Source organism: Amblyomma americanum, unplaced genomic scaffold (assembly GCF_052857255.1).
Source record: "Amblyomma americanum isolate KBUSLIRL-KWMA unplaced genomic scaffold, ASM5285725v1 scaffold_19, whole genome shotgun sequence".
Classification (NCBI taxonomy): domain Eukaryota; kingdom Metazoa; phylum Arthropoda; class Arachnida; order Ixodida; family Ixodidae; genus Amblyomma; species Amblyomma americanum.
This window is the reverse complement of record NW_027526491.1, coordinates 97,702-122,134: the sequence shown is the minus strand read 5'-3', so window position 1 is coordinate 122,134 and position 24,433 is coordinate 97,702. Positions and strand designations below refer to the sequence as shown.

Below are 24,433 nucleotides of genomic sequence, written 5' to 3'. Positions count from 1 at the left end.
GCGTGTTTTTGACGAAATTTTATATTATGAACTTTGGCTATATCAAACTATAGCAGTTTTTTTGTGTTTGCTATAATGAGATAACAGAAGCGCCTCAAAAATTTTTTAAATTCATGTACACCACGCACGTCCATGTTCATGCGATTCCAGGCCTATCCTAAAAAAAAAACATTTATGCCCAGTTAATTTTTTTTTTATCAGCAGCTACAGCAACAAAAAATCAACTACAATGTTTTTAACAAAGTAAAACATTCCATTGCGCAAGAGAAGAAAAAAGTTACAGCACCAGACGGCACTTGCTAGGCGCACCATAGAACTTTGTGATGTCAGTCTTTATTTCTTGTTTTTGAAAAGTGATTCTTTTTTTCTAGGCACGAAATGGCCCTACCATTCTGTCGAGCAGGGATTCCAAATGTTTCTGACATCGTGAAAATAGCTCTAGATGCTTCGAATAAAGTTCCAAAAGTGGGGTGCACAATCGTAGATGCTGAGTCACAGAGAGGGTGGGTAAAACCGTCAATGTAATCAGTGGGGATAAATTCAGCTGCTTTGCAGAATTGTCACTTCAGATGTATGATCTTCCCGTAATTTTTTTTGTACTGCCTGTTTCCTGGCACTGTTTTCTTTCGATTTTTATTGCATTCATACCATTTTGATATGACTCAGTGGGCATGCTTAAAGGTTGGTCAGAGAACGTACATAAATGCATGAAACAAAATGCACTTGAAAGCTGAGTGCCATCCTTGTGTGTTTGTCTTTGCCTGATCCCAACCTTTTTGTACTGCCAGGATGGCAAAGTCACCAATCAATCAGCCCAGGGGAAAGGTTTATCTTCGATACAGTGGAACTGACACAGCATGCCTGCAGTATTCAGAGGCCCCTCGTGAGCAATCTTTGCATGCAGGTGGGTGCCCTGGTGTGGGCCCGGCTGGGCTCTGCACGCCGCTGGCTAGCTGTGATGGTCACGGAGTTTCCATTTGTGGCCAGAGACCAGCTGCACCTGGCCGCCTGTGGGTCTGCTGGCTGGCTGAGTACAGAATCTCCCAGGTGGGTGTCTTGGGGCCACTGGTTTCGTGTGACTACTCTCTGCCTGAATATATGCTTGGTAAGCAGTGTGATAGTTGCTGGCAGAGTTCCTGAGTGCCAATTTGATGTGTGTTGCAAAAGACTGCAGGTAGGGCACGCTACGAAATCTGCCTTAATTTTGCATTCGCAGCTGTGCATCTTGTTGTTTGCTTTTGCGTAATACTGCATGCAGTCAGGTGCAGTTATGTGCTGCGAGAATCCAAAGCACCATGGTGTGCCTCAGCATTGACAGGCTGTGTATTGGCACTGCGTGTTTTTTTGTTAATGTTAAAAGGCATTAACGGATACACAGTATTTGTCTTCTTTGATAGTAAGTTTAAACTGGGGTTGGTTGTCATTGATTATGGACAGTGCGATTTGTATCGTTTATGCAGAGTTTTAACATTAGGATGTGTGGCTATTGTGTGATCTGACTGGGGATATGCTGCATAAAGCAGATTCCTAAAAGCAGTGCATTGAGTTGGAAGCCTCATTGTGTGGAAGAGAAGAAAAAGGAGCCCCAGCACGGTATCCTGGGGGCATGAAGTGTAGCGACGAGCGGTAAGTAGCTGGAAGAAACGTGGAGATGAGTTCAAGAAGTGTGAGTTTTCTTGAAGACAAATTGTGGTAAGCTGAGGCATTAAAGCTCAAGTAATGTGAAGGACATTTTAAGGTTGAGAAATGAGGATATCAATGGTAATTTCAAGGTCAAGGCTTGTAAGTCCTGAAGAATTGCAGACGTTGATGAGCTTTACTAAATTGGCAGTTTGAATATTTGTACAGGTTAGTTTGAAAGAAGGTAAAACTGATTAATTCGTTATGCACGCAGTTTGAATAATTCAAAGTCTGAACAAATGAAAGCGAACAAAAGATATGGTTAAATGCCATCGGGAAGCAGCCAGGTAGTGAGATTTTCCCTTTTTATTGTTCTAAAAATTTCTACGAATGCCTTTCTTTATTTTCTTCCCCGGAAGGTAACGGCCAACACTTTCTGTTCTAAAGCTGGACCTGAGCAGAAGGCCTCCTCTTCAACTAGAAAACTGAAGAAGAGACAGGCGGCTTTCAACGCATCCGATTTTTGTAGTGGAGGGCTGTGTCGGAGTCGCGAAGGAAGGGCTATTGCCCGTGAGCATGGTCGGGAAGGCTGAAAAATACGGCAGCATGTGGCCATTCTGCGACTGCTGGTTTTTGACCAAAATGGCTATGCAACCTCTGCCACTCGCATTTTCACACCTTTGAGCCGCGGGAGCTGCTCAACCGTTTATGTTGAGAAGCAAAAGTCTCCACGACAGTTGCATTTTGCCCAATTTTCCAGCCTTCTGACCCCGGGTTGCTGCAAGCCACTGAACGAATGAGTGTGCTTTTTAAAAGGGAATATCCTGTTTCGATAACAGACCAATGCTGACTTCACACATGGTTTCAGTCTTCCTTTTAGGCGTTTTGCCAAGGTATTTACCGCAGATGGATGACATTTCTAAATTACTGCACCCTTGTACTCTGCGTATGTTTAACTTGGGGTGACTGCTGCTACCAATTGCACGGAATATGATGCAGAGGGCACTGGAAAATTGAGACAAAGGCACACAGCAAATATCAGCGAAAGCTTCAATTCTCTGGTTTAGCACACGGGGTTTTGTGCACGGCTGTGGTTTCGGAGTGCCGAAGACACTGCGATGTGCCTTATTCGTTGTATCTTGGCACTGGTCGTGTCGTCCACTGCTCAACAGCAAAGCCTAACGTAGCAAGCTACTGAAACCTTCAAAATCAGTAGCTACAAGCAACAGTCAGGTACACATCTCGGAGGTCACGCAGCCAGTTACCGCTGCCATGCTGCCGCTGCCATGCTGCCATGCTGCCGCTCTCCACATATCCTCCTTAGAGGCAGTTGAGCCTCCCGTTTGCACAGGCTGCCTAGTCGTGGTGGCACATAGATATAGCCCGCAACAGAGCCCGCCGCATGGTTTACATAGACTCTAATAGTGTGTGGGCGGACCATGTCGCACTTTTCGAATGATATAGAAGTTGAGATTAATGAAATCTGAATTCACGTGCTTTCACTGTACATATATGATGAAAGGTGCTGGTGAAGTGCCGAACATGTTTCAGCATCTTAGCGGAGACACTAGTGATGGATATGTGTGAATGTTGCTTGGATAAAAAGTCAGTTTGCAAACCGGATGGGCTGGCTGGTCATTTAGTTGGCCTGTTGCCACGTGCAGTGCTTCTAGTAGTAATAATGTGTGGCTCCCACACTGGTTTCTCTGCAGGAGATAGCGGCAAGGTCATGTACGTCTCCATGCGCTGATCCAATGGCCAGGGCCCAGGCCACTTTCCTGGCCCACAACGCGGCCGTGGCGGCACATACAGCAGGACCAGGTGATGCTTATTTGCAGTAGCCATGGTGGTTGGGTGCACTGCAGGTTTAGTGTATGCGCTGGCGCTGTCTGTTTGCTTTGCATGTGGTCTCCGCATGTGGTTGATATAGACTCAGTGACACAAAATCGCGTAGTCAGTTTCACTTGCAGCGAGTGCTTCCCTCACCAAAAACGGTTCCTTTGGGGCTTGCGTTTCATAATGGGGTGGCACGGAATGTGTTGAATGCAGAAAACAATACTGTGTAGAAAAAAAACAGATTGGAGGTTGTGCAGTTCTAGCTCAATTGATTTGATCTGCACACCGATTACATACACACATGTGCATCACATTCCACAGCCTGTGAGCCACACAGCAGTCCACATGCGAGGCATTTATAGACATAGACCAGGTACATGGTCACATCATTGCATGAGGGAAACTTATGGGCTGTCGTAGGAAACAATAAGCGCATCACTTGTTCATATTGTCACGACTCTGTAAAACCCCGAGGATAAAAACGGTTTACTGGTCAACCAGACAGAGTCCCTGCGCATTTGCAGCTTCTTCCTCTTTTAGCATTTCGCTCGTAGATCCAGTCGTCATCTTTTGCGTCTTCTTGCATGCGGCACTTGCCCCCCTCCTCAGGAAGCATCGTCTCGGTGATAAGAAAAGGAAGTAGGAGGTCAAGATCGGTCCGAGTAGTATGGCTTCATACATACAACATGGACGGCGTCGACTTGTTGCTGGCGTTGTTTGGATGTCGATAACCTGTCTGGCACCACCTCATACTTTACGTCGGTGAAACGTCTCAGCACAACATAGGGCCCGAAGTATCGCCGTAATAGTTTTTCGGAGAGCCCACGGCGGCGAATAGGCGTCCAGACCCACCCCTTGTCGCCAGGTTCACATATGACGCGTTTGTGGCGAAGAGTGTAGCATCGTGCATCATACTCCGCTGAGTTCTGATGCGCACACGCGCTAGTCGGCGAGCTTCCTCTGCGCGCTGTGCGAGTTCTTGCGTGCGGCAATATGATGCCTTCCTTTTCGATGAAATGTGCTTCTAGCAATTTGTGTGGGATACTTAAAACCCCCTATATTTTTAATGTTTCTTCCAAAATTCATGCAGTTTAGCATTTTTTGCAAAATTGTGTGTTAGTGGTAACATTTTATTTTTTGATTATATTGTGTTTGTGGACACAGCATAAGTAATGGAATGATGGAAATTTGATGAATTTAATTGTCTGAGTTCTCTTGAAAGGCAGAACCTGGTAACGAATGAAGTTCTGTCTATGTCTTGACATGCTTGCGCCCCCATCTGCTCAAGCCAGCTAGTGCTTCAAATGCCGTGGCTCTGGTGGTAACATGCCCACACGCTTGTTTGGGAAGAGTCACGACATTGGCGCCTGTCAAAACAGTGTTGCCATATTCATACATTATAACACCAGTTGTTTCCTTAAAGGAGCCATGACAGCCTATTTTCACGCATACCCTGTTTATCGCATTTAATTCTCAAATTGTTAAATTAAAATTCCCCCAAGTTTCAGTTGATTCTGTGCGGTAAACGTTTTTAAAACGAATTTTTTCCATTTCTTCTGCGAACTGCTTGCTGGTCTGGCAACCTCTGATCACTGACGTCAGAGGGACATACCCGCCCCGCGTCGTTTGCTGCGCGCTGTTGAGGTGGTTGCATGCGCACCGTAGACGGCGGTAGCTCGAAAAGTTATCCTTTTTTAGCTTATCGAAATAAAATGCATTTTCCGTGTTTTCTTTCTCAGAAGCCTTCAGCGTAGTACGCGAGCTGAGTGATCCTTAAGAAAGCGGACTTGCTCGTGGCGCCCGTTTTGTGATTGTTGAGGAAAGAGAAATCGATGCACCCCTTTTTTATTATTTACGCTGTGAAACATGTTAGTTTTATGTTATGAGTATGTTCTCTTTTGCGCAATCAAGTGCTCCCGTATGTGAAAAGCGGCACGTGCCGTGCATGCCTTTGCCGTTGTGCGCCGTGAAAGCCGCGGCGCTTTGTAGCTGGCTACCAATTTCTTGTCCGCTATTCATTGGTTCGATAATTAAACAAGTTATCACAAGGTGGCACTAGAATAACCTTGACGCACGAAAGGAGCAGAGAAAAGTGCCGAATGAGACGACTTCCCCGTTGTATGTGTGCATTTGTAAGTTGAACATACATCCCCTTTGGCTCGTAGAACCGTTTTGCAGGAAGCAAGCCGCTTGCAAAACCCTACGCGACTCGAATGCTTTCACTGCCCGCACCGATGAATAGTCGCCGTCGTCTAAATTAGTGCTTGAAAATAATAGTACATCATTTAGCGTTTACTGTGCGTGCACATTGTGACCTAGGAATGCGACGATCACGACAACTGTAGCCCCGCGCTGGGGTTGTAGGTAGAGCGATGTAGGTAGAGTTCGCTTTGAGGGCACTCTGGCCAAGACTACTTTCTACAGCTATTTTCAGGCTCTAACACTTGAGAATTCGCTGTCCGCAATAGCCGAAATCGCACACGCAAATCGCACTCGCTAGGCCTCGTCACGAATGGGGCCAGCGGTCCGCCATCCGAGCTGAAATTCAAGCATCTGTCAAGAGTTCCCCGCTGATTAGTAAGACAGTGTGAAGATATGAAGTGCGGCCGCTTGTTTCGCTTTTTTTGATAAGGGTAAGGTACACAAGCGCAGTTTTTCGGGCCGTCTATTCACCGGGAGTGCAGCTTTCGCTCGGCTGCGCAAGCCCAGGCGACGGCGACGAGGAGCACCGTCGTGCGGCGTTTTCTGCCCGTGTCGCTCAATTGCCTCGCCGATAGGTTCTATGCGCAGGCACCGAATGAAAGCACCTCTTCGCTGGTGGACGCACATCGCGTATGTAGCCGTGGTTAGCATCAAGTTGAGTAAGTTTTAAAATTCTTAAGTTTATACAGTTAAAACTCGATTTAACGAAGTTGAGGGGAGCCGTGAATTATTTCGTTAAATCGAGAACTTCGTTAAATTGAATGAGGCATTTCTTGGGCACATAATTCAGTACATTCGATTACAGTAAAACCTCGTTAAAACGTACCCGCTTAAACAGTACTTTCGTTTTAAAAGTAGTAAAGTCAAGTCCCCGACTGAGCACCCATTGAACATAATGCATTTTGCATCCGCATAAACCGTACCAGCTTATCGCGGTCGTATCGGTTAGCACGTACCATTTTCACTTTTCGTCGCACTCGCGCGTGACGAATTCGCGCCGGTAGCACCGACCCAAAGGACGGTTCGGCTAGCGGCGCAACAATCTTCCCTAAATACCGCCGACGGGACGGCAAGCCACACAGCTAATGACAAATTGGCGCCAAAGTTGGTAATCATACAACTAGCGCAATCTTTGGGGGTCCGTATGGTCATCGTCATGACCCCCCGCGCTACTTTCGAGTGGGTAGCGCCAACACCACGACCGGCGCCGCTAGCGCGTATGAAAAGAAACAACAAAAATTCTTACTCGACAAGAAAGGCCCGAGGGGACTACAAATTTATTTTCTGCCAAAGAAGTCGGTGATCTTTGCCTGCGTGCGCTTTGTGAGCAACGGCCGCACCGATTTCTCGTAGGTCTGAAGTGCGTCCAGCGCATCTTCCGTCCCCTCGTGTGCGCCGGCAAAATGTCGCAGCAGATCGAGAGCCTCCATCACCTGACCTGGTGTCGGCACGGGAGCTTCGGCAGCGTCTTCAGCCGTCACTCCCTCCACGCTTCCTACAAGCCGCAACATATCGGCATCAGTCAAAACTTCCGTTGTGACTGCGTTTGCGCCGGCGTTCACGTAGTCTGAGAAACTTAAGCCTGTGGGCACTTCATCCACTGAGCGAAGGTGTTCTCAGGCATCTTCATCCTCGTGCACGGCGCTCGCGCAGTCCGAACCAGCTTCGGCAGTTTCAGAGCCTAGTGTACCGAAACCGGCAGTCCTGAAGCAGTTGACAATTATCGACGGCCTCAATGCTCTCCAAGCCGCCGCCACCATCTCAACCGCCATAAAATTATCTATTTTCGTCTCGCGCTTCAGCTCCAGGTTGAGGAGAACTCTGTCGACGACTCGACGCTTGTATGCGCACTTCACGCTATTAATTATCCCTTGATCCAAGGGCTGAACCACGGACGTTGCGTTTGGGGGGAAGTAGCGGAGCTACACGCTGGTCAGCTCGACCTCTGCAACGTAGTGGGCCGTGCAGTTATCCAGCAACAGGCACACTTTCCTTTTCTGGCGACACATGTCGCTGTCAAATTCCTTCAGCCATGTAGCGAAAATGGCACGCGACATCCACGCCTTTGAATTGGCAACATACTTCACAGGAAGCTTTCTGGTGCCTTTAAAACAGCGCGGCCTCGCACTCTTTCCGATGACAAGCGGGTCTCGTTTGTCGGTGCCGTCCATGTTGACGCACAGCAAAAGAGTCAGCCTTTGTTTGCTGTGTTTGCCGCCGTGGTACGCCTGCCCCTTCAGGGCGAGTGTTTTTTTAGGCAGCATTTGGTAGAATAGACCGCTCTCGTCGGCGTTGTAGACGTCACTGGGGGCATATTTTCCCAGAATGTCGGGCACGTTTTCAGACTGCCAGTCGCCGACTACAGCCATGCTTACGCTGCTCGCTTCACCGCTAAGCACTTTCCCGACGATGCCGTGTCGTTGTTTGAAGCGCGACAGCCAGCCGGGACTTGCCTTGAACTCGTTGTCACCCAGCAAGCACGCGAAAGAGCGAGCTTTTTGTTGGAGCAGGTCTCCACTCACGGGAATACTATTCTTCGCCCGCAAATTCATAAACCAGCCGAAGAGGCCTCTTCCATTTTGCTTTGAGGAGTGGTCTTCAGCGTTTTTTTGCGCGAGAGATTCCCCGACGAAGTGGCGCGGAGGATGTCATCTTTCCTTTTCAATATTGTGGAGAGAGTACTCGCTGGAATGCCATGTGATGCAGCCACGTCACATTTCTTCTGTCCACTTGTCACAGCACGAATTATGTCCGCTTTCTCGTCCAGGGTAAGCCTTTTTCGTTTCTTGCAGGGCTCCATCTGCTAGTCAGGAGGGTTAGCGGCGCGCTTGCTCGCACACACCACGTCCGCATTCACGATAGCAAGGCTAGACTGATGGAGGATTAACAAGCTGAGCTTGACAAAGACGTGCGTTCAAAGGCACGGGGAAATACGCACAAGAGCGAACACTGAGCACAACACACAAACACACACACAAAAAAAAACACGCGAACTGCAACAGCGCCATCTATGAAATGTGGCACGAAACTTTTTTACTGCTGGCGCCATCTCGTGAGCTCGACTCAAAATTAAAACTCGTTTTGCGCCGCGCAGTTTGAAAAAAGCGACGGGATGAAGATGCTCCGCGCTGTTACCGCTGACTCGCAATCAATAAATTTTGGGGTGCTGTCTACAAAATAGACCAAAAATTAACACTTTTTGACCTTTATTTCTCGAAAAAAGGTTCGTTAAATCGGGACAGATCACGGAATCGGTTTCGTTATTTCGGGTTAGTCAAAGCATTGAACCCTATGGGCGTCTGAGGGGGAATTAGGATACCTTCGTTAAATCGAGATTTTCGTTAAATCGGGTTTCGTTAAATCGAGTTTTGACTGTAGAATGTCATACCAACTAGTCCGCTCTTCTGGTCCCCACTAAGTTCACTTTTTACACTACTGCGATACGGGGTCGTTGATCGTTCTGGCGTCGTCGTTGGTCTAGCTTGACAGACCAGTGCGTCAGTGATGGCATTTTCATACCGACCAGCCAACTGACCTCCGACTGCCGTCCCATCGGCCTAGTGTAACCAGACCCTATACCTATACCGGAGAATAACTGCGTTACTATTATTAACGCTTTTGCGGCGCCAGTCACTCATATATGGGGGAGGACTGCTACTTCGATCGTCCGCTAAATTACGGGGGCAAGACACCTGGCTGCGCACATTGCAGCGACGAGAGCAGACGACGTTGCTCCGTGTATGGCCTGGTGACGTCGCGATAGCATTCAATATGGCGGTCGCTGCCGGTGGGAGGAGTCTCCCGTTCTCAGTTTCGATTGCATTTTTCGGAATATAGAGTGCGTCCAGGGCAGCCAAATTTCAGAAACTGAATCATAAGCTCTTGTATTAGTTACTGAAGCACAAAACTGCAATATGAAGAACGACCATGTCATGGCCCCTTCAAATTGTCTGTTTCAGGAAGCACTTCGCATTATATTTGTAACCAAGCTACAAACGTCGCATGAGCTTTTTTTTCACTGTTCTCTAAGGTGTTGTACAGCTCGGTAATTCGGACTCGATTAATTTGAACTGACGGTTAATTCGAACTGATGCTGGGGTCCCAGCACAGCCTTGTGCATTTCAGTGGGGCAAAACCTCCGTAATTCGAAGATGTCGGTATTCACAACAGTTACCGTAAAAACCCGCGTATAATACGAACCCGAATATAATACGAGGTGAAATTTTAGAGACGCGAAATAGAAAAAAAAATTTATCCGCGTATAATACGAGTGAGGTAAACCAGGTAAGCACGAAGAAAGGCATTTATTGCAATCGGACACCGCACTTCAATCGCTCTCATCCTCAACAGCGCTTTCTTCGCAGATTTCTTTGTCCGACAAATCTTCCCACAGGCACTCATCTTCTGTGCCATCGAGGGCGTTTGATATGCCACACTTTTTGAAAGTCCGACGCACAAGGTCCGCAGGAATGCTCGCCCACGCGTCCGCAATCCACTTGCACAGCATGGCTGGCGATGCCCACTTCAGCCGCCCAGTCGGCGTCACTGCAGGCTCACCTGAGCGCATCCACTCAGCGTAGCACCGCTTGACCGCGTCCTTGAAAGGCTTGTTTACGCAAACGTCAAGTGGCTGCAGCTGGGAAGTCATTCCGCCTGGGATGACGACAAGTTCAGTGCCGCAATCGCGTAACTCTCTTGACCGAGTCGGCCAAATGGCAGCGAAACGCGTCCAGCACGAGGATCGACGGGAAGGACAATAGTGCACCGGGCCGCCTACACCACACGGACTTCACCCAGTCAAGGACAAGACCCTCGTTCATCCAACCTTTCTTGTGGCATCTCACGATAACATTCTTTGGCAGCTCCTCACCTTTGGGCATTGTTTTGCGTTTGACCACGACATAGGGTGGGAGCTGTGCACGATAGCATGAGCGTAACCCGCGTCTTCTCGTTGCCGGTAGACCGGACGCAAACTTGTTTGGAACCCTTCTCGTGCACTGTGAGGGGTGATGGCATGTCCAGATAAACTCGCGTTTGGTCAGCGTTGCCTGTTTGCCCTAGCTGAAAGTTCTTGGACTTCCGTAAAAAAATAATGTGGCGCTGAAAAGCCACCAGCAGCTCTTCAAACGATTCGGGCAGTTTTTGGGAAATCGACGTTTGCCGCCGTAACGAAAAGCCAGCACGGCACATGTAGCGGTATATCCAGTGCTTGCTCGCTTTGAACGAGGTGCTTGGAATACCTTTTTCTCTAGCAAGCTCCCTAGCTTTTACCTGCATGAGCTCCACGCTCACAGGTAGATGTGCGGCTCGCTGTTCTCTTATGAACTCCGTCAGGGACAGTTCAATTTCTGGGTATGACCCATTCTTCGAGCCGCGAAAGCTTCTTCGCGTTCCGCTGCATGCGAAAAGTGCTTCCTTTTGTCGTCGCCATCCGCGGATGCTTCCCTCGGTGACGCCGAACTGCCTCCCGGCTGCACTGTTGCCGAGGTTCTCGGCAACTAAAATAGCCTTTCTCTTGAAAGCAGCCGAATACTGTTTTCGTGGCCCTGACATCGTGCTCCTCCACGGCAGAAAAAAAGAACCTTCCCTTCGCGAAGCGTGGCTTATGCGTCGGCGCGTACGCTGTCAGGAAGGCCACGCTAGCCCTTGCCACGCCGTCACGGGTAACGAAGCCAAGCCGTAGCAACAAATCAATAACAAAGCCAAGCCGTAGCCACGTGGCAATAACAAAACCAAAACTTCGAGCAAAACTGAAATTTTTGTTCGGATCCGCAAATAATACGAGGCGGAAATTCGAGGTGCTAATTATAGGAAAAAAAACCTCGTACTCTACGCGGGTTTTTACGGTAATTCGAATTAGTAGCCCCTGGCTGGTTGGTTTCGGATGCGGCCTATACTTGTTGCATCACCAAAGGCTTGTGCTCTTTGTACTCCTTAAGCATATATATGTGAAAAACTTTGCTCTTTTGCCCCAGCTCCACAAGGTAATCCACAACGTTTTTGCGTTTAGGGACATCGTATGGACCTTTCCACTGCATGAACAGCTTGTTGGAGTCTGTGGGCAGAAAAATCACAACATTGTGCCCGGGCTTAACCTTTTGGGGTGACTCTCCCCGTCGTAGTATATTTTCTGCTTCTGGCTTGCTTTCTGCAGTTTCTCACGAGCAAGTTTCCATGTGTCTTCCAGGCGGTTTCTGAGGTTGATGAGATAGGTGTACGTTGAGCAACTTTCTCCATCGATAATCTGATTTGTCCAGAGCTCCTTGAGTACTGTCAGTGGCCCTCGCACATGGCATCTATAGATCAATTGGAACGGGGAAAACCCAAGACTAACCTGTGGAACTTCACGGTAAGTGAAGAGCAACAGTGCCAAATACCTATCCCATGACCGAGGCTTTTCTTGGCACATTCTCTTAAGCATTGTCTTTAAAGTTCCATTAAATTTCTCCACGAGGCCATTCGCCATCACGGGATAAGGTGACTTCTTGAGCAGCTTGATGGAGAGAAGTCAGCTGACTTCCTTCATGAGGTCGGAGGTAAACATGGCTTCCTGCTCAGTCACAATTTCCTTTTGGATACCAATGCGGGAAAACATTTCGGCTAGCGCTTCCACAACATGCACAGCGTCAATGGCAAGAAGCGCGACGGCGTCAGGATAACGTGTAAAAAAAGCCATCAGCGTGAGCATATATCAGTTGCCTTTATCGGACTTGGGTGAGAAAGGCCCGATGAGGTCGATGGCAACACGCTCGAAAGGAGTAGTGATCAGTGGCATGTTGCCGAGTGGTGCAATGCCAACCTTGCCCTTTGGTGTTGTTCTTTGGCATTTATTACACGACTTAACGAATCGGGCGACATCTCCGTGTAGGTGAGGCCAATAAAAATCCTCTAGTACACGATCGGTCGTTCGTCATATTTTTTGGTGCCCGGCCGTAATGCTTTCATGGGCTCTGTGTAGAATTGGCGACCTGAACGCAAGGAGTACTACAACCTGTTCGAAATTCCTGCCAGTCGACATGGAGTAATGCCGATAAAGAATATCTCCTTCTTCACGGAAGAAGTATTTATGACCCTTACTGGATATAAACTCCTTACTGATTTTAGGGAAGAGCCGTTTGAGTGTAGCATCCTTCCGCTGCTCTTCAGCTAACTGGTATTTTCTGCTAAAAGCACTGGAGTCGTGGCACGTGCAACAGGGATAACGTGTCCTCTTGTGTCTTGGCCACGGCGTTAACACAATGCTCCGATTTTCCCGGCATTAGGTGTTCCTGGGGAACTGGTGCCGCGTCATGCTAACACGTGCGTTCATCCAGCCTGGGTTCTGGTCGTGTGGTTCCCTGACACCTGGGATGTTTCCGAGCGCGGGGTCGTACAAGGGGCATTTCATGGAAAGTGCTGTCACCTCGCCAGAGTAGTATTGCGTATGCTATGCACTTGCACTCTTGCCTCAGCTAATTGGGTGACGGTACCGTCAAGGAGATATTGTGTCCCTGTGCGTCCTGTCACGCAGTTCTTTGGAACCAAACTCCGGCGGATAACGACAGCATTACTGCCCTTGTCTTGAAGAACGCGAACGAGTTTTGTCGTCGCTAATCATTCCGCACCTCGCATCCTACCCGTTGTAGGCTGAAGCACGTTCCCCATGTTTTGGTCATGACCACTAGGAACGGAGCCTTTTTGTTTTACATGTTTTGGCTGTTTATTGCTGGCAGGCGGGGCAGGTGGGAGAGCACGAGTAAGACGAGAAGCAGCACTCTGCTCTTTCTTCGGGTGCCGACTTCTGCAATTCTCCGTCCGGTGCCCGATCTTGCCGCAAGAATTGCACCTGGGTACCTCTTTAGTGGAGCTGTGTCACTCGGAAGCCCGATGCCCTGGACGATTGCTTAGCATGCACACCTTAATTGTGCCTTCTTCAGCGGGTCGACAGATACCTTACTGGGTTCTTTCGCTACATCAGGGACTTTGCTGGGATTAGAAAAGTTGTGCGCTTCCTGGAAGCAATCAGCTGTGTCGGCCAGCCCATCAAGTGTCTTGCACTCTCGCTCCTTCAAGAAGATAACGAGCTTCGGATGGCAACATCGGAGGAACTGCTCAGCAATCATATGGTTGTGCAGGTCTTCGAATGTCTTGGTAACATTTGCCGTTTCAATCCGATGGTCGAAGTAACCAGAAAGCCTGGCTGCTAACTGTTTCCATGTCTCACCATCCTGAGCTCGAGCCCTCCGAAATTTGCCATTGTAACCCTGAGCAGTGAATCTAAATCGCTGCTGGAGCGCCTTCTTTATTTTTTGATAATCTGCCGATTCAGTGGCAGTCATTCGACCGATCACAGTTAACGCCTCCCGTGTGATGCACATGCTTACGGCCAAAGCCCATTTATCTTGAGGCCAGTCCTGTCCCATTGCTGCAGGCTCAAAATGCTGAACGTATGCATGCAAATCATCGCTCCGCTGATCGAACAACTGTAACAGTTTTTGTGGGTTGAGAGAAATGTCATGGTTTGATGCTGGAAGGGTTTCGACATGATCAGTCTCATTACTGCAAGTTTCTTCTTGGAATCTGAGTTTCAATTCCAGAATCTCTTTCTCTCTCGCAGTGGCTGCCTGACTTTCCTCTCTTTCTGCAGCCTGCTCTGCCCTTTGCGCTGCACGTTCATTGTCTATCCACTCCCTCAGCTCAGCACCCGAGAAACCCAGTTGCGTGCCCAACGTGGCTAAATGCTCTAGGTCCATCGTCGCTCAAGCTTAGCGCTTTGCGTGAATATGGGGCTGTTACTCGGCCCTCTCGCTGACGAATCCTGGCAGGCTCACCATATTGTGATGTAGTTAAGGGTCCTGGTCTGTTCAGGAGCTCTGGGCAATAAAGAGGTCGCATTCAGCATCGAAGCACTGTTTTTCTTCGGCAACGAGGACAAAATTCGGCATATCTAGCCCACTAGCACACTAACACACACACACACACATACACTACGGGGCACTTAAAGCAGCCTAGAGGGGTTCGACAAGAGGAACACCAATGTCCTACTGTGGGTTCCGGTGCGTGCTGCTCCGTTGTGCTGCCACCATGTGCTGCAGGTAGATGACTGTCGACGTTGGTTGTCGGCGACGAGTGGTCACTGGGGAAGGTATCCACAGGCAATCGGGTCGTGGTAACGTCCTGGATACCAGGAGGCCGGTATCAGCAGGTAGCCAGGTGGCAGAAAGAGCCTGGCCAACGGCAGACCTGTATCAGCAGGCAGGAGTGCGTCTGTGGGCCGCCTGGCTGCCGGTAAGCTGGCATCAGCAGGCAGGTGCTTGTTGGTAGGCTGCCTGGCCATGGAAAAGCAGGCATGAGTCTGCAGCAGGGTACTGTGGGGCTGTGCAAGCAGCCAGACTCTGAACCTCGGTACCCGACCGGTGCAGGCTAGCTGGCCTTGGGGAGAACGCCGAGCTCCAAAAAGAACATCCTGCCACTCAGCGACACACTGCCACGACTATCTCAAAGCCTAGCTCTGACATTCGATCCTGCATGTACACCGGCTCGCAGCGCACGCGGCCACACTTTTTCGTTGTCAGCCTGGAACCTCACAGTGGCATAATCCACATCATCACAGTGATGTCACGTGATGTGTGATGTCTCGCTTGTTCAGTCATTGCAAGTCATGTCACGCCTCAGGTATGCTTGCCATGACAGACGTGACATGAGATGGCGACACCTCCAGACGACCCGACGAGCTCCTCATTCTCTCATGGAAAAGAGAAAAACAAGCTGCATCCACGGGGTGAGGTGTGCACTTGGCTGGCGGTGCTTGCACACCGGAGCATGCCCCAAATCACTTTATTGCAGTGATTGCATACTTGATTACACTGCTCAGACACAGTTAGGTTATGGTTGCCACGAATATGGTCAGTTGTGACTGAACATTCTAATAGAGCAGAAATTCGAGCCTGTTGGTAGGTCATCATAATGTGTTGGTAGCGCGAAGACACAAGGACACAGCAGAGAAGTGTATGGGACGAGTGCAAACTTTCGAAACATTTATTGAAGTACGCAGTACCTCACAGGAGCCGTCACGCATGCGCAAAGCCTCATTCGTAAGAATGGTGAAAATAAACTTAAAGGGCAAGAGTTGTTGGAAGGGTGGAGACAATGAATAGATAACAGATTGTTAAGAAATCAGAAAACGCTGCTCTTTCTGGGTCGCAAGTACTGAGGGCGTGCTGAGACATCTGCCACTCTGAGCGATTTTTAACAATTGAGACAGCTCACGTTCGAGCCTTCCTTCGTGCCGACTGATTATCGAAGTGTTTGTCAGCAGAGGTTGGCATTTGCAGTCCTTACAAGGAGGCGATAGATTCGAGCCGTAACCGTTACCTAGGGAATCGTCATGCTCCCTTAATCGGTCGTTTAGACAGCGGCCCGTCCGACCGATGTAGACTTGACCACAGCTCAGTGGAATAGTATAAACAACACCTTCTTCCTCTTTTTTTTTCTCTTTAATTTAACCTCTCCCGCAATGCTTTCCGTCAGTATTTATATCCCACAATCTCATCGCCACGCAGAGTAGCATGCCAGCGAGGGTAAATTCTATGCCTTCCAATAAAGAGCTCTCTCTCTCTCTTTCTCTCACCTTCGTTGCACAGAACAAAACTTTCTGCATGATTTTTACAGCGCCCATATTTCTTTTGGCCCTTGCCTGTCGCCATGCGACAAAGCATCGATATTCTGCACGGCGCGTTAAAAACGACATCGACTTCGAATTTTGCTCCAATTCTCTTTAGATTACGGGACACATGATGCATGTACGGCGTGACAATGACGCTTCTTTTCTTTTCCTCTTCTGTACGCCTTTGCGAAAGTCTTTTTATCTTTTTTGTCGACGTTTCCGCCACGGCGATAATCACGTCAAGAGGGTATCCAGAATTTTCTAGACGGTTGACTTGGGTGCTGAAGCTTTCGTTTGTTTTGTGATGACACGATTTCAAGAGCGCTGCATGAAGGCATGACATGGCTATCCCTCTTTTTACTAGCTTTGAATGGGCTGAGACAAAAGGAAGCAAAGACATCTTGGTACACAGCGCATACGTCCAGCATACATGCCCAGGGTCATTGAAATAAAAACGAATATCTAAAAACTGGAGTGACTCAAGTTGAGGTAGTTCAAGGGTAAAATTAAGGGTCGCAGAACAACAATTAAAAACATCTAAAATCGAGGTTTCCAGGACGTGTAAACAGTATCCCGGGCCCCTCAGGGGGGTGTCTGCAGCTTGCAGGCGTTGGTGAGTGGTGACACCACGGGTTCCCGAGCATCCGCAAGCTAGGACATCCCCGCAGGGGGATGATGGTGAACAGTGCATCACCACGGAGCCTAGCACCCGCGCTTCGTCGTGCATGGCATTGCTGTGTTCGGGGAAAAGGGGATCTTGGCGGTTGAGCCGATGCCGAGCGTTTGGACTTTTAAGGCCCCTCGGCGGAGGCAACGCACCACTTTGGCCCAGCTTCCTGTAGACGGCACCTCCGGCCTGACCCGACCGGGGGAAATCGGCAGTCGCCTTTTCCTATCCTCCCCTCTATCTTTCACTTTCCTACCCCTTTCTCACAAGTCTCCTGTCTCCTACTCACTTCTAGTTTCTTCCTTTTTTCCTGGCGGCGAGGGATAACCTTGTGTGGCCAACCACCCTGAGTTGCGTCATATTGGGTTATAGTTGGGGTGTACAGCTGGCGTGGGCAGGACTTGCTTGCAAGTTCCTGTCCCGTCCCCAAGTTGGGCTCCATGGTGGGTGGCTGGCACTGTATCCAAAAAACACATTGATTCTATGGCTAACGTTCTCTCAGCAACTGATCTCTCTAACAAGAGAGGGAGGACCGATGTAACTTAGAATTTCATGAAAAAAAGAAACAAAGTTTCCCTAAGTTTGAGGTGATTCATAGTGAGCAAACTGATAAATCTGCTAGAATAATCCCCCTATTCATTGTAGAAAAATGTTTGACGGGCGCCTTGGGCTTTGGCTATAAGTTTACGAAAATGGCTAGTGGAGACCTCTTACTGGAACTCCAAGAAAGCGTCCAACAGTCAAAACTTTCCAACATTGTGTCTATAGGTGACATCCCTGTATCGATATCTGCCCACCGATCCCTCAGTACAGTCCGTGGTGTAATTTCAGAAAATGATTTTCTCCACCTCACTGAAGAAGAAATCAAAGAAGGGCTTGCTGAACAAAACGTCGTTGATGTCCACGAGTTTCTTGTGTTGAAGTTGATGAAGAGCGATGTCTCATACTTCAAGTCAGTGCTCATGAGGTCTTGCCACCATCAGATTGTCTGTAGCTTTGCCCTTCAGTCTAAAAATTTACCAATAGCCGGCTATTCGCAAGGCCAAGTGAACACACCAGCCGAGTCTCGTGGCCTTAGCAATGTGAGCGTGAGGTCAAGGTATGTGTGGTTTCTCACACCAAGAAAGATTGCATACCCTATTGCAACCGATGAGAACAACCCATCGAGGGCAACCACTTGAGTTTGGTGTTAGGCACAGGACAGGCTATGTGCCATTATTGTGTGCCATTGTCAGTGCCTTAGGTGCTATTGTTGTGTGGTCATTATTATATCAGCCAGACGCCATGGTGTCAGCAGGCAGCAGCAAGAGAATTTTTTGTCTGGGTAAGTTGGCGGGCTCACATCTGTCTGCGCACTGCACTTAGCATGGACGGCAGAGAGAAAAGGATGAAAGAAGTGAAAAGAAAACAGTGTAACCATTTGTTGCATAGTGCTAAGATTTTACTCTTTCATATTCCTTCACTGGGATCAATTAATGCGGGAAGTGTCAGAAGCCTTTCATATATGGAGAAATCGACGTGATTGCATAAGCGGTGGCTATATTCACTAATATAAGAAATCAGCATCTTTGGCTCGTCGGCGACGGTGAACACGTGTCCAATTGCGGCCTTTTTGGATTGCGCACTTTCCCGCACTGCATACCTTGAGGTTGTAAATAAATTTCTGTCGTGTATCAAACTGCGAGTTAGCGCTGGATTTATGTTTTCTCGATGTTAGTGTTTTTTTTGCACTGTTTTACTTCAGTATGAATTTTTACCAGCTTGCCCATTTCGCTGTCTTAACTGGCATACACGTTTGTTCAAGCTAAGGAGTTGATGGTTAAATGCTTTTTATAGTGCATGAGTAGAATACTACATATTAATTAAAGCACAAATAAATCATTTCCTGACCAAATTTTTTATATTCTGTGTACACTACCAGAGCGGCACCTATACAGACTTAAGTGTATGCTATAGTCAAAGGATTGTTTTCTGGGGTCTGAAGCATTTTAAACGTAACTGCATATTTTCAGTTTGTTTTCCTGTTTATTGCTTCAATATTCAGCTCTTTGTAGAGAAATAATTTTTTTCCGACAAGTGTTCCATTTGAAAAACAGTGATTTGAAAGCATATTTTTTTTATGTATTTTTGTATGCAGGGTTAATTGGAGACACGTAGGAGAGGCCTTTGCCCTGCAGTGCGCGTAGTCAGGCTCATGATGATGGTCACTTTTGCTAAATTCCTTTGTTCTTATTTGAAAGAAGCTATTTTCACTGAAAACAGTTTTTTAAGCCAGCGTCTAATAAAACGGAGGTACCACTACCAGTGGACTTTTTCACAAGCAAACTGTGATGCACTCAGGGAAGTTATTGCGAGCAGACACTTTAAGACGCACTGCACTGCCGTTTATTTCAAAACGGCCATCACGGAGTCCTTTTTGGTCTTGACATCATAAATAGACACTGAGTGGTGGGAAACAAATGCCCCATATTGAAATTCTATTTTCTGGGCAATAAATGTGCTGAACATAGACAGAAAGCACCACAAAGTTCGTGACTTAGTTGTTACATGAAAAAAAAATTATATGGAGTCCTCACTGACTCCTTAATCGGTATATGCCCATGTGAATGGCAGACGCTTTATGAGGGAATGACTTCTCATGGCAGTTCACTCAATTGCAGCCATAAAGGGGCAACAATACTTCTGTACTGCTGCCATTCCTGTATGTGGTCATCCCCATTCCTTTTACAGGCTTGGGCAAGCACATCGTCGAGCTTCCCACACCATAGTGTCCCAGGAGCATTGCTGTACATGAGTGCACAAGTATTGTTGAACAGCTCTATGTAAGCCAGCAGCCGTGCCGTGCAAGCTCTGCGGACAAATAAACCTGTGATGGTAGCGGCTTGTGTTTCTCCGCTCGCAAACACTGCAAGCGACAGCCATATTTATTCCTTTTACAGCACTATAATTTATGCTCTGCAGGTTGCAGTGCATCAATTTATTGTTTATATGCAGCGAATGTGCGCCTTAATCTTAGTTCAATTCATCATATAGAGTTTAGATGGCATGTCTCATAATTATATCCGATACCTGTAATATTTAATTGAGTCCCATTCCACCTTGCTTCATCAAATTCCCGACACCTAGCGCATGCCGGGCCCCAGTATGAGGCAGTAGTTTCATGCATATTCCAGGCATGCTGCTACCCAGCTTGTTCATTATGGCCATCACTCAAGTACTCTGTTTATGCCCGCCATAATATCTGGCACTCGGCAATGCACCGCATTCGACATTGTGCTCTGCTAGCATGGTGCTCAAGCCACCACGACAGTCGTGTGGCGAGCATTTTTTTGGCAAGCTTGCACAATGTCGACGTAACGGATATAGGCCGGAAATTACCGAGGTCTGTCAGCGGCTTCCCCGGCTTTGGCATGGTGACCACAATAGCAGATTTCCAGGTTTCTGCTATGATACCTTCTGTCCATACCAATTGTTAATGGTGGCGAGGAGTTGAGGGAGTACACCGTAACTCAAGTTCTTGTAAACCTCCTACGGGACGGAGGTGTTTGATGTGTTGAGCTGCATCCACGTACCCTGCTCGTGGCTCTTTATCGTACTGTTTCTCAACGGCTTGCGCCCTTGCTTTCCTGCGGGCGACGTGTCTGCCTGAAAGCATGTTCTTGGCTACTGGTTTAAGAACTAGTCTACTAGTAATGTCGACCGGTAAATGCAATATTGCACACACCTTCTCAACGGGGTGGATGTGGAGTCTGTCGAGAATTACGCCTCCTGGAACAGTGCGCGACAAGTGCGTCACTTGTGCCGTCTTTTGGGCTACGATTAGCTCAGAGAGCATGTTAAAAATTCCCAACTGGAGCAGTCTATCTGAGTTGGCATATGCTGGCAGGCCAAGGGCCGCCTTGTATGCTGTTCTAATGATGCTATTAAGAGCCTCTTCGTCCCTGCAACACAGATGTTAGTACGGGCAATCGTATGTGATTCGATTTATCATGAACAATTGCATGATCCTGCACAGGTCAGCTTGTGTCATGCCCCTGCAATGGTTGGTAATGCGCCTCACCCGCCCATTTATATGGTGTGACGTGACGCGTAGCCGGCAGATTGCTTCCATGTTGTATTATTCTGAATCAACATGCCAAGAACCATGACCATGCCTACCGGGGGCATTAGATGGTTGTCAGTGTACAACTCGATGGGTTCCCAATGGTCAGGTGCTACCTGTGAGGCTTGTTTGTTCCTGATAAGTAAGAGTTCTGATTTAGCCGGTGAACACGCAAGGCCATTCCCCTCCACTAAAGAGTGTACCGTCTCGATAGTTCGTTCTAATGGCTAGGCAATCTCACCATCGGATCTGGAGTTTGCTCACATGGAGATGTCGTCGGAGTATATAGAATGATGTATATGTGGGATAGCACTTAACAGACGCGGGAGGCCACTTATAGTAATGCTGAAGAGAAAAGGTGGAAGTACAGCGCCTTGCAGGGCTCCTCTGGTGCGTAGTGTAATTTTGTCGCTACTTCTGTCCCCAAAATGCAGTATAGCCTTGTGCTCGTTCAGAAAGGTGGCGATGTAGTCGTATGTCCGTTTGCCTACGTTCATGAGTGACAGGTGAGAGAGGATGGAAGCGTAGGACACATTATCAAAGGCCTTACTCACCTTGAGTCCCAGGATGGTAAGAGTGGCTCCTATGCAATTTCGATCTAGAATGTCTTGCTGTATCTGCCAAATGATGTCCTGAGTCGAGAGACCTACCCCAAATCCAATCATGGACGGGGAAAACGTGTCTTACGCGTTGGCGTGCATTTAGACCCTGTTCCAGACATTGTGCTCCATTACCTTTTCTAGACATGACGTTAGCAAAATTGGGCGGAGGTTCCCAATGTCGAGTCTTTTTCCTGGATTAGGAATGAAAAATGATTGTAGCGCACTTTCATTTGTCGGGGATGTTGCCTTCTGTCCAGTATCCGTAAGGGCCTCTACTGATTTGTCCGTCCTCTAAGTTGCGCAGCATCTTATTGGTGATGCACTTTTTCCCCGGCTGCCAAGGTGATGTTAATTTGATTAAGAGCAGCTCTGACCTCCGCTACTGTAAAGACCCTATCCATGTGAGCATTAACCAACCCTGAATACCCATCTGGCATGGGTATATCCTGGGAGGTGTTTATTCACTCGAAGGTTTCAACAGGAAAAGAAAAAAAACACTCGAGTGATCGAAAGCGTGAACTAGAGTCCATTAGCTCTGTGCAGTCTGGCGTTTTGAAGTCGCCTCTTCGCCGAGGATGGAGAAGACTAAAAGTAAAAGAAGCGACATGTTGCATAAGGTCGGCATGTCCGGGGTTCTTCCACCGCACCACCCTTCTCGTCTCAAAAGTGTCCTGGTTGGTCGCGTTCCGGCATCGCTTGCCCGCGATCCTACTAGCCAGGTTGAACACGGCGTCTCCGGGCATACCAGCCCCTTCCCTTCTGCCGGCTGGGCTTCTGACGTCGCGTACGGGTGGTCAGAGTCTGGGCGTCACTGTCGACTGATATGGCTCCTCCAGGGACAGTGCTTCTTGCATGACGACTGCGGGCCGCCCGTGCTGAACTTCCGTTTCTCTAGCCACAAGGCAGGGCCCGACAGAGAAACTAGGCCTGGGCGGGTCCTTGCTGTGCTCCTTCACGGCTGCTGCAGGCTGCATGGAGCTGCTGGACGCAGGTGGCAGGGGGCCGTTTGCTCTAATCACCATGCGGGGCAAGGCAGAAGCTCTGGGCCCGTGTCGGGCCATGCACTCTCTAAGCTCCTGATCATGCACTTTTGGCTGCAGAGGCCTGGTGGGTGGTGGTGGCGGCAGGTCGTTGGGCACGAGGTCTGTTGAGATAATAGGTTCAGGCCGCTCTGGGCATATGCGTGAGTGGTTCCGCAGTTCCTAGGCACAGACTGCATGAGACGCGGAGAGAGGACATGGCACCCTAACAGGGTTACTCTTTCTGCATTTTTACAGAGGAATACTCAATCTGCTCAGTTTACACGTATGGTTGGAGTTTAGTGGGCACTCCACGATTGGGTCTTGTTCCTTAATATGATGTGGCCATGTCGGAATAGCTTGGTCAGGAGGTGACGCAGGCTTACCACGTGTTCAGGTCAGCGAGCGATGCAGAAAAGTCGCGATGGGCAGCTGGTGGGGACAATGGGCTGGTCGAACAATCGCCAAACTGAAATGACTACCGTGATCTGAAGCAATTTTCGAACGCACTGGACTTCGGGGCTCCGGCTAGCTCTATGGTTCAAACCAAGACTTACGGAACTAGAGACCTGCACATTTGGCAGGGTTCTATGGGACTGCGTGCGCCAACTTTCGTTAACTTTTTGGCCGTTGAGGGTGCTCGGTTCACCTATTCGTATGGAACCATAGGGGAAGAAATAGACGCAAGCGCCAGGGCCCAGTTAATTCATATATAGGTTTCATTAACATGCAAGGTGGCAGGAATAGACTGAAATGGGAGGAAATAGAAGAACAGTTAAGGCAGGAGGAATTAGTGGTATATGGTTTAGTGGAAACGCATCTTAGAGACATGGAGCAACCACCCTGTAACCCAGACTACACATGAGAATATTGCAATAGAGCAGAGGGCAGCAGAAAGAGGGGTGGAATTGGGGCATTCATTCATAAAAGTATGAATTTTCAAAGGGTTAAATTGGGATACAAGGAACATTTATGGCTAAAAGGAACAGTGGCAGGGAAGCAAACACTCTTTGGCTTTGTATACCTGTGGACAGGATCTATAATGCCAAAGAGGAAAACAGGAAAATGTTAGAATGTATTGGAAGCGACATTGATGAGCTAGGAGGACAGGGCGAGATAATTATATTAGGCAACATGCACGCACATATAGAAGACCTGGATGGGTACACGGATTCGACAGGAAGCATGCTGCAGGACATGTGTGACAGGCATGATTTAGTTGTATGCAACAGTACCGAGAAGTGTGAAGGGCTCGTAACATGGGAGGCGGGGAGTCTGCACTCGACGATAGATTATGCACTAATGTCGCAGAGGATGTATAATAGATTAGGGGTAATGAGCATAGATGAATATGGTTCCAGAAGTCTAGGTAGCGACCACAAGCATATCAAGTTGCGCTTCAGAAGAAAAACCGATGTAGGACTGAAGCGAGATGAACAATCAGAGGGGAATTTTTACTCAGAAAAGCAAGTGGAAGCAGCAGCCAAATTGAGAAAGTAATTTTTGAGGATAATGAAACAGAATGGACTTATACCAAATTAACTCGATTACTGGAGCTAGAGCTAGCTAAGGTGCGAGTAACGCTAAAAGGGAAAAAACGCAAACCCAAGAGTTGGTGGGATGAGGAGGTCAAGAGGGCAATAGAGAGATGTCGGGAAGCGTCCAGGGAACACAGATATTCCAAGAGGGGGGAACCAAAATTTGAAGTAGACAGAAAATGGTATACCTTCATAAAGTGTA

The 24,433-nt window shown here is 48.3% G+C and overlaps 1 protein-coding gene across 1 annotated transcript in view; it reads left to right on the top strand.

The window, feature by feature from the left end:
* The first annotated feature begins 907 nt into the window (after nucleotides 1-907).
* Nucleotides 908-24,433, top strand: part of LOC144111947 (uncharacterized) — a 111,772-nt gene continuing 88,246 nt past the window's right edge. The window contains exons 1-2 of the mRNA XM_077645045.1: nucleotides 908-1,047; nucleotides 3,333-3,441. Of these exons, the coding sequence (XP_077501171.1) occupies nucleotides 3,375-3,441 (67 nt within the window). The 5' untranslated portion in view covers nucleotides 908-1,047; nucleotides 3,333-3,374. The remainder of the gene's footprint in view (nucleotides 1,048-3,332; nucleotides 3,442-24,433) is intronic.